The following is a 10,696-nucleotide window of genomic DNA, read 5'->3' as shown; positions in this document are numbered from 1 at the left end:
CTCATCAATTTGGGAGCTTTACCTTCTTTTCCATTGTTTCTTTCAGAAAAAAAGATCTTTCTGTTGATTCAGTTATTGCCGTTCGTACCTTCTCTAGACTCATCTTTCTTTTTGTTCCATTACCCCAGCCTGTCACCCTGCAGCATCACCATTTGGTATTGAATCTCTCCTGCTTCTGTTACATCTCAAACTTTATCAAGTTTTGAAAAAATCATCAACCTGGAACATAGAAAGTTTACAGTATAAGTAGATGGCCTTTCAGCCCATTATATTTATTTTGATGATCTCAATTGTTCTCAGACTCAGATCCCAGAGTAAGACCGGGCTTGACAGACCCACAGTTTTATTTTTACAATTTGGTTACCATGGTGGTCAGTCATTGAAGTCAATCACATGAAGCTGTTAATGTTCTTTAAACAAAAGAATGACCAAGTCTATTACATGCAAAAGGGAAAGAAAACACAACCTATTGCAAAAATAAAGAAACAAACCTTTTAGCCTCAACAACCTCCATGTTCCCAACTGACATTAGACTAGATTAGATTACTTACAGTGTGGAAACAGGCCCTTCGGCCCAACAAGTCCACACTGACCCGCTGAAGCGCAACCCACCCAGACCCATTCCCCTACATTTACCCCTGCACCTAAAACTACGGGCAATTTAGCGTGGCCAATTCTCCTAACCTGCACATTTATGGACTGTGGGAGGAAACCCACGCAGACACGGGGAGAATACGCAAACTCCACACAGTCAGTTGCCTGAGGCAGGAATTGAACCCGGGTCTCTGGCGCTATGAGGCAGCAGTGCTAACCACTGTGCCACCCACAAACACTGTGCCACTGTGCTGCCCACTTCTAGAAAACATTTCCATTCACTAGATGAGTGTGCCACAGAGTGTGTCTGTGACTGTGTGTTCTCAATGTTTCTCCATGAGACTCTTAAATAACCGTCTCACATCGATCACATTTCTTTTATGTGTTCCTTAACCTCAAACATACAAGGGCTTTGTTGGATGCTTTCCTCTCTGACACATTACAGACTGCTTCCAAAACTGCCATGGAGACCATTAAGCTAATGACATCTGTGATTGAGGGGTTTTGCCTCTACATCCCCTATCAGAAAGCAAGTTCACGACCCCCTATTCCTAGATTCATAGAGATGTACAGCATGGAAACAGACCCTTTGGCCCAACCCGTCCATGCCGACCAGATATCCCAACCCAATCTAGTCCCACCTGGCCCATATCCCTCCAAACCCTTCCTATTCATATACCCATCCAAATGCCTCTTAAATGTTGCAATTGTACCAGCCTCCACCACTTCCTCTGGCAGCTCATTCCATACACGTACCACCCTCTGGGTGAAAAAGTTGCCCCGTAGGTCTCTTTTATATCTTTCCCCTCTCACCCTAAACCTATGCCCTCTAGTTCTGGACTCCCTGACCCCAGGGAAAAAACTTTGCCTATTTATCCTATCCATGCCCCTCATAATTTTGTAAACTTCTAGAAGGTCACCCCTCAGCCTCCGATGCTCCAGGGAAAACAGCCCCAGCCTGTTCAGCCTCTCCCTTTAGCTCAAATCCTCCAACACCGGCAACATCCTTATAAATCTTTTCTGAACCCTTTCAAGTTTCACAACATCTTTCTGATAGGAAGGAGACCAGAATTGCACGCAATATTCCAACAGTGGCCTAACCAATGTCCTGTACAGCCAAATCATGACCTCCCAACTCCTGTATTCAATACTCTGACCAATAAAGGAAAGCATACCAAATGCATTTCTTCACTATCCTATCTACCTGCGATTCCACTTTCAAGGAGCTATGAACCTGCACTCCAAGTTCTCTTTGTTCAGCAACACTCCCTAGGACCTTACCATTAAGTGTGTAAGTCCTGCTAAGATTTGCTTTCCCAAAGGATTTCTCAGCTCCTGTCTATCTCTAACTCCATGATGCTCTCAGACCTGCTGAGTAGTTCTGTTTGATGTTCCTATTCCTTGCTCAGAGCAGTGAGTGTGCTTCGTGCACTTTGTTTGATCTGTGGTTTAACCTGGGACTTAACACAATGAATGGTCTATGGGAAATTTGATTTGATTTATTATTATCAACATGTACCTGGATAAAAGTTTTGTTTTATGTGCAGTACAGGCAGCTAAAACCATACAAAGTGCATCAGGGTAATAGAATAGAGCGAGGAGTACAATGTTACAGCTGCAGAGAAGGTGCACAACGAGTGAGATCAACTTTATGTTTGATATCTGAGAGGTCCATTCCAAAATCTAATAACAGTGGGGAAGAAGCTGTAATTGGATCTGTTGCTATGTGTGTTTAAGCTTTTATATCTTCTGCCTGATGGAGGAGGCTAGACGAGTTTGTAACCGGGTTGGGAGGGGTCTTTGACTATGTTGGCTGCCTTTCTAATTCAGTGGGAAGTGTAGATGGAGCCGATGGATGGGAGGCTTGGTTTGTATGATGGACTGAGCTGTGTTCACAATTTTCTGTAGTTTCCATGGTCCTAGGCAGTGCAGTTGCCATGCCAAGCTGTGAAGCATCTAGATAGGATGCTTTCTATGGTGCATCTATAAACATTGATGTGTCCTTGTGGACATGCCGAATTTCCTTAGCCTCCTGAGAAAGTAGAGGCATTATTGTGCTTTCTTGGCCATTGCATCACTATGGGTGGTCCAGCACAGATTGTTGGTGACCATCACTCCAGGGAATTTGATGCTGTCGATTATCTCCATCTCAGCACCATTGATGTAGACAAGGGCATGCCCTCCACCTTGTTTCCTGAAATCAATGGCCAACGGTTTTCTTTTGTTGACTTTGAGGGAGAGATTGTTGTCTTTACACCCTGCCACCAAGCACTCTGTCTCTTTCCTGTACTCTATCTCATCATTGTTTGATATCCAGCCGACAACAGCGGTGTTGTTGGCAAACTTGTAGATAGAGTTAGGAGCAAATTTGGCTACACAGTGGTGAGTGTACAGGGAGTACAGAAAGGGGCTAAGTAGACATCCTTGCGGGGCACTGGTGTTGAGGATTGTCATGGAGGAGATGTTCCATATTCTCAGTGATTGCAGTCTCTGTGGGTCAAGAAATCGAAGATCCAGTTGCAGAGGGGTGAGCTGAGACCTAGGTCTCAGAGTTTGGAGTTTAGTTTGATTGGAATTATAATGTTGAAGGCAGAGCTGTAGTCAATAAATAGGAGCCTGTTGTAGGATCTTTGTTATCCCAATGTTCCAGGGAAGAACATTGCTGGGGAGATGGCATCTGCCATGGACCTGTTGCAATGGGACTTTTTCAAGGAGCAGATACGACGTGTCCTTGATATGTATGTACCGATCAGGCAGGAAAGAAATGGTCGTGTGAGGGAGCCTTGGTTGACGAGGGAGGTTCAATGTCTAGTAAAGAGGAAGAAGGAGGCTTACATAAGGTTGAGGAAACAAGGTTCAGACAGAGCAGTGGAGGGATACAGGATAGCCAGAAGGGACCTGAAGAAAGGGATTAGGAGAGCTAAGAGAGGGCATGAAAAATCCCTGGCGGATAGGATCAAGGATAACCCCAAGGCATTCTATGCGTATGTGAGAAACCTGAGAATGACGAGAACAAGGGTAGGTCCGATCAAGGACAGTGGTGGGAGACTGTGTATTGAGTCGGAAGAGATAGGAGAGGTCTTGAACAAGTACTTCTCTTCAGTATTTACAAACGAGAGGGACTGTATTGTTGAAGAGGAGAGTGTGAAACGGACTGATAAGCTAGAAGAGATATCTGTTAGGAAGGAAGATGTGTTGGACATTTTGAACAACTTGAGGATAGACAAGTCCCCCGGGCCTGACGGGATATATCCTAGGATTATGTGGGAAGCAAGAGAGGAAATTGCAGTACCGTTGGCAATGATCTTCTCGTCTTCACTGGCAACGGGGGTGGTACCAGGGGACTGGAGAGTAGCGAATGTTGTGCCCCTGTTCAAAAAAGGGAATAGGGATAACCCCGGGAATTACAGGCCAGTTAGTCTTACTTCTGTGGTAGGCAAAGTAATGGAAAGGGTACTGAGGGATAGGATTTACGAGTATCTGGAACAGCACTGCTTGATTAGGGACAGCCAGCACGGATTTGTGAAGGGTCGGTCTTGCCTTACAAGTCTTATTGAATTCTTCGAGGAGGTGACCAAGCATGTGGATGAGGGTAGAGCAGTGGATGTAGTGTACATGGATTTTAGTGAGGCATTTGATAAGGTTCCCCATGGTAGGCTTATGCGGAAAGTCAGGAGGCATGGGATAGAGGGAAATTTGGCCAATTGGATAGAAAACTGGCTAACCGGTCGAAGTCAGAGAGTGGTAGTAGATGGTAAATATTCAGCATGGAGTCCAGTTACAAGTGGAGTTCCGCAGGGATCAGTTCTGGGTCCTCTGCTGTTTGTAATTTTTATTAATGACTTAGATGAGGGAGTCGAAGGGTGGGTCAGTAAATTTGCAGATGATACAAAGATAGGTGGAGTTGTGGACAGTGAGGAGGGCTGTTGTCGGCTGCAGAGGGACTTAGATATGATGCAGAGCTGGGCTGAGGAGTGGCAGATGGAGTTCAACCCTGCCAAGTGTGAAGTTGTCCATTTTGGAAGAACAAATAAGAATGCGGAATACAGGGTTAATGGTAGGGTTCTTGGTCAGGTGGAGGAACAGAAGGATCTTGGGGTCTATGTACATAGATCTTTGAAGGTTGCCACTCAGGTGGATAGAGTTTGTAAGAAGGCCTATGGAGTATTATCGTTCATTAGCAGAGGGATTGAATTCAAGAGTCGTGAGGTGATGTTGCAGCTGTACAGGACTTTGGTTAGGCCACATTTGGAGTACTGTGTGCAGTTCTGGTCGCCTCACTTTAGGAAAGATGTGGAAGCTTTGGAGAGGGTGCAGAGAAGATTTACCAGGATGTTGCCTGGAATGGAGAGTAGGTCGTACGAGGATAGGTTGAGAGTTCTCGGCCTTTTCTCGTTGGAACGGCGAAGGATGAGGGGTGACTTGATAGAGGTTTATAAGATGATCAGAGGAATAGATAGAGTAGACAGTCAGAAACTTTTTCCCCGGGTACAACAGAGTGTTACAAGGGGACATAAATTTAAGGTGAAGGGTGGAAGGTATAGGGGAGATGTCAGGGGTGGGTTCTTCACCCAGAGAGTGGTGGGGGCATGGAATGCGCTGCCCGTGGGAGTGGTAGAGTCAGATTCATTGGCGACCTTTAAGCGGCATTTGGATAGGTACATGGATGGGTGCTTAATCTAGGATAGAAGTTCGGCACAACATCGTGGGCCGAAGGGCCTGTTCTGTGCTGTATTGTTCTATGTTCTATGTTCTATGGTAGGTGAATTGTGAGGGATCAAGGAATGCTGGGAAGCTAGAGTTGATATGAGCCGTGACTAACCTTTCAAAGCACTTCATCATTACAACTTCCCCAACTGACATCAGGCTCACCGGCCTGTAGTTACTTGGATTATCTCTGTTTCCCACCTTTATCAAAGCAACAACCTTGGTCATTCTCCAGTCTTCAGGAACCTCACTCGAGGCCAAAGAGGATGCAAAAATACCGTTAAGGCCCCAGCTATTTCCTTCTTTGCCTCCCACAGTATCCTAGGGTAGATCCTGTCTGGCCCTGGGGACTTGTCTACCTTCATGCATTCCAAGACACCCAGCACTTCCTTCTTCATTCTGTTGATCTGCCCGAGAGTATTTGCACACCTTTCCCTAACCTCAGCATCCCTCACATCCCTCTCTTTGGTGAATACTGATATAAAGTACTCATTAAGGATCTCGCCCATTTTCTCTGGCTCAACACATAACCTCCCCTCCTTTACAGAACTGTGTACAGTTCTGATCGCCACATTACTAAAAGGATGTGGACGCTTTGGAGAGGGTGCAGAGAAGGTTTATGAGGATGTTGCCTGGTATGGAAGGTGCTAGCTATTAAGAGAGGTTGAGTAGGTTAGGTTTATTTTCATTAGAAAAAAGGAGATTGGAGGGTCCTGATTGAGGTTCACAAAATCATGAAGGGTATAGACAGGGTGGATAGAGACAGGCTTTTTCCCAGGGTGAAGGATTCAATAACGATAAGTCACACTTTCAAGGTGAGAGGTGGAAAGTTTAAGGGGGATACACATGGCAAGTATTTCACACAGAAGGTGGTGGGCATCTGGAATGTGTTGCCAACAGAGGTGGTAGAGGCAGGCATGGTAGATTCATTTAAGTTACATCTGGACAGATGCATGAGTAGGTGGGGAGCAGAGGGATACAGATGCTTTGGAATTGGGCGACATGTTTAGACAATTGATTTGGATCGACTCAGGACTGGAGGGCCAAAGGGCCTGTTCCTGGGCTGTAAAAATTTCTTTGTTTTTTGTTCTTTGTTCTTTTATCCTCAAGTCTTTCCTTAACTACCCTCTTGCTCCTAATATATATATAAGATGTCTTGGGATTCTCCTTATCTCTGTTGTCCAAGGACATTTCATGGCCCCTTTTAGCCCTCCTAACTCCCCATTTGAGCTCCTTCCTACATTCTCTACATTCGTCAAGGACTTTGTTTTTAACTGCCTAGATCTTTGATATGCTTCCCTTTTTGTTGACTAAACTGATAACTTCTAGGAGAAAGTGAGGACTGCAGATGCTGGAGATCAGAGCTGAAAATGTGTTGCTGGAAAAGCGCAGCAGGTCAGGCAGCATCCAAGGAACAGGAGAATCGACGTTTCGGACATGAGCCCTTGGGTCATGCCCGAGACGTCAATTTGCCTGCTCCTTGGATGCTGCCTGACTTGCTGCGCTTTTCCAGCAACACATTCTAAGCTGATAACTTCCCCTGTCATTCAGGGTTACCAAATCCTGCCATTCCCGTCCTTCATTTTCACAGGAACATGCCTGTCCTGCACTCTATTTATCTGGTCCTAAAAGACTCCTGTTGTCAGATATGGATTTACCCTCAAACAGCCACTCCCAATCCACAATAACCAATTCTTGCCTACTTCAGTTGTAGGTGACCTTCATCCAAGGTCCACTCCTGTCCTTATCCATAAATATCAAAAACACTACTCCTAAAAGCTCCTCCACTTAAACTTTGATCATCTGGCTGGGCTCATTTCCCAATACCAGGTCCAATATGGCCCCCTCCCTCATTGGACTATCCACACACTGTTTCAAAAGCCCTCCTGGACATACTGAACAAATTACTCCCCAAACTTCCCCGCAGTAAGGGAGTCCCAGGCAATATGGGGAAGTTAAAATCAGCCACCACAAAAAATCTGTTATTTTCACATCTTTCCAGAATCTGACAACATATCTCTTCCTCTTTCTCCCATTGGCAGCTGAGAGGTCTATAGTACAATCCCAGCATTGTATTTGCACCCTTCCTACTCCTGAGCTCTACCCATAATACCTCACTGCAAGATCCCTCTAGGATGTCCTCTTGCAACACAGCTCCATAATCAGTGATGCAATTCCCCCACCTGTTTTGCTTCCTCCACTGATAGTCTGGAATGTTAAGCTGCCAATCCTGCCCCTCTTCCAACCATGTCTCTGTGATAGCAACAGCATCATAATTGCATGCATTAATCTGGGCTCGAAGTTCACCTGTCTTCCTGTTATACTCCTTCCATTGGAGCAAGTACGGTCTAAGCCTCCAGTTCTGCTCAGCTCAACAACATCTCCCTGACTGCCCTTCCTCTTAACTATATTTGCCTTAGTCTCAAGCTCTTCCCCACTCTCCATACTTACTGACCTGCTGCTTCATTCCCACCCACTGTCACACCAATTTAAACCTTCCTGAGTAGCACTATAGAAACCCCGCCAGGATATTGGTACCTCTTCAGTTTAGATATAACCCGTCCTTCTTGTGCAGGTCTCACCTTCTCTGGAAGGCATCCCAATGATCCACATATCTGAAGACCCCAACCCACCCCCACCCAGCTCTTTACCCATGTGTTCAATTGTACTCTGTCTCTGTTCCTAGCCTCAGTAGCATGTAGCATGGGGAGTAAACCTGAGATTACTACCCTAGAGGTCCTGCTTTTAAATTTACTACCTATCTCTCTGAATTGTCATTGCAGGACCATGTCATTCTTCCTACCCATGTCACTTGTGCCAATGTGGACAATGACTTCTGTCTGGTTTTATTCCTGATGAAGGGCTTTTGCCCGAAACGTCGATTTCGAAGCTACTTGGATGCTGCTTGAACTGCTGTGCTCTTCCAGCACCACTAATCCAGAGAATGACTTCTGTCTGTTTACCCTCCCATTTCATGATGTCCATTACCTGCTCAGAGACATCCATGACCTTGGCACCAGAGAGGCATCATACCCTTGCTGGAGTCTCTCTTGCAGCCACAGAAGCACCTATCTGTGTCCCTGCCTATTGAATCTCCAATTACTATTACTCTACTATGCTCTGTCCCTCCTCTGTACAGCAGGACCAGCTGTGGTGCCACTGCAGTGGCTATTGCTGCTGCTGTCACCAAATGAGCCAAGCCCTCATCGGTATCCAAAATGGAATACCTCGTTGACAGGGGACAGCTGCAGGGACTCCTGCACAAACTGCCTGCCCTGTGTAAACAGTCACTATAGAGTCATACAGATGTACAGCATGGAAACAGACCGTTTGGTCTAACTCATCCATGCTGACCAGATATCCCAACCCAATCTAGTCCCACCAGCCAGCACCCGGCCCATATCCCTCCAAACCCTTCCTATTCATATACCCATCCAGATGCCTTTTAAATGTTGCAATTGTACCAGCCTCTGCCACTTCCTCTGGCACCTCATTCCACATAGGCACCATTCTCTGTGTGAAAAAGTTGCCCTTTAGGTCTCTTTTATATCTTTCCTCTATGGCCTCTAGGTCTGGGCTCCTCCAACCCAAGGAAAAGACCTTGTCTATTAACCCTATCCATGTCCCTCATGATTTTGTAAACCTCTATAAGGTCACCCCTCAGCCTCCGACGCTCCAGGGAAAACAGCCCCAGCCTGTTCAGCCTCTCCCTATAGCTCAAATCCTCCAACCCTTGTAAATCTTTTCTGAACTCTTTCAAGTTTTACAACATCTCTCCGATAGGAAGGAGACCAGAATTGCACACAATATTCCAACAGTGGCCTAACCAATGTCCTGTACAGCTGCAACATGACCTCTCAACTCCTGTACTGAATACTCTGACCAATAAAGGAAAGCATACCAAATGCCTTCTTCACTATCCTATCGATCTGTGACTGTATTATTTTTTGTGACCACATTTCTATAACTCTATCCATGACACTGTACACCATTTATATCGCCTTGTGTCTCCAACTCCTTCTCAAACAGATCCACTTGTTGAGTGAGCAGCTGAAGCTGGGTACACTTCCTGCAGATGTAATTATGAACTATTCTAAGGAAAGGTCACTGCACCTGAAATGTTAACTCTGATTTCTCTCCACAGATGCTGCTGGACCTGCTGAGCTTTTCCAGCAACTTCTGTTTTTGTTTCTGATTTGCAGCATCCACAGTTATTTCAGTTCTTAAGACTAGCCCCCATTGGCTGCATGTTTACTATTAAATTTTAATCAGCTATCTAAAAGTTACAATTATTACCTTCTAATAAATAGCCCCCACTAACGTACTTATTCCCTGAACTCCCTGTACTAACCATAAGGTGAACTAACTATTCTAACCCTTTAGAAAGATTGACACACCCTGCACTGTGGTGAGATTCCTTCACCTACAGCACCATTTCAACAGTGAACTCGAACTTCTCTCAGCTGAAAACATGTGTTGCTGGAAAAGCGCAGCAGGTCAGGCAGCATCCAGGGAGCAGGAGAATCGACATTTCGGGCATAAGTCTTCACCCCGTCTTCTCCTGCCCCTTGGATGCTGCCTGACCTGCTGCACTTTTCCAGCAACACGTTTTTCAGCTCTGACCTCCAGCATCTGCAGTCCTCACTTTCTCCTAGTTGATTCTAACTTCTCTCACACTGTTAAAAATCACACAACACCAGGTTCTAGTCCAACAGGTTTGTTTGGAAGCACTAGCTTTCAGAGCGCTGCTCCTTTCAGGTTGTGGGGCAGGATCATAGGACAACGAATTTATAGTAAAAGGTCATCGTGTCATACAACTGATACGGTATACGGAATAAACTGCTGTAAGAGTCTCTCAGACTGTCTACACACACTCTCTCACTTTCACTCTGTGTGTGTCTCTCTCTCTCACTGTCTCACACACACTCTCATCCTCCCTCTCTCTGTCAGCCTGTCCTCGGAGAGCACAGCACGCTTTGTATCTGAAAGGCTGTGATTTCTAGAGACAGTCCCAGTGTGTCCCTGACCTTCAGGCTGGGGTTGGGACACGGACACACCTCTCTCTCTCGCTCGCTCTGTGGAGTTTTCTTTTTCACCTTTGTCCCGGTCCCGGCTCCGACGCAATTCTACCGACTGTCGGTTTCAGAGAGTGTCCTGCAAAGCCCCGCGACCCCTCAGGCAGCCCGAGAGATTGAGGAGTCCCGGACGGAGCCGCGCTCCCTGCCCACAGCAACATCAGAGTCCAATGGCACCGCATCCAGGCCAGAACCTGGTCTGTGTCCTACTCACTGCTGTGGCGCTGGGCTACACCTCAGGTAAGGGAGGGAGAGGAAAGGAGAGATACTGAGGGAGAGAGGGAAGGAGACAGAGGGAGAGAGGGAAGGAGACAGAGAGA

The 10,696-nt window shown here is 46.1% G+C and overlaps 1 protein-coding gene across 1 annotated transcript in view; it reads left to right on the top strand.

The window, feature by feature from the left end:
• Positions 1-10,230: 10,230 nt before the first annotated feature.
• The window catches only part of ces2b (carboxylesterase 2b), a 126,174-nt gene continuing 125,708 nt past the window's right edge, over positions 10,231-10,696 (top strand). The window contains exon 1 of the mRNA XM_072595810.1: positions 10,231-10,616. Coding sequence (XP_072451911.1) covers positions 10,547-10,616 — 70 coding nt within the window. The 5' untranslated portion in view covers positions 10,231-10,546. The remainder of the gene's footprint in view (positions 10,617-10,696) is intronic.

Source organism: Chiloscyllium punctatum, chromosome 26, assembly GCF_047496795.1.
Source record: "Chiloscyllium punctatum isolate Juve2018m chromosome 26, sChiPun1.3, whole genome shotgun sequence".
Lineage (NCBI taxonomy): Eukaryota > Metazoa > Chordata > Chondrichthyes > Orectolobiformes > Hemiscylliidae > Chiloscyllium > Chiloscyllium punctatum.
Note: the sequence above shows the minus strand (reverse complement) of the source record. Positions and strands in the feature narration are given on the sequence as shown.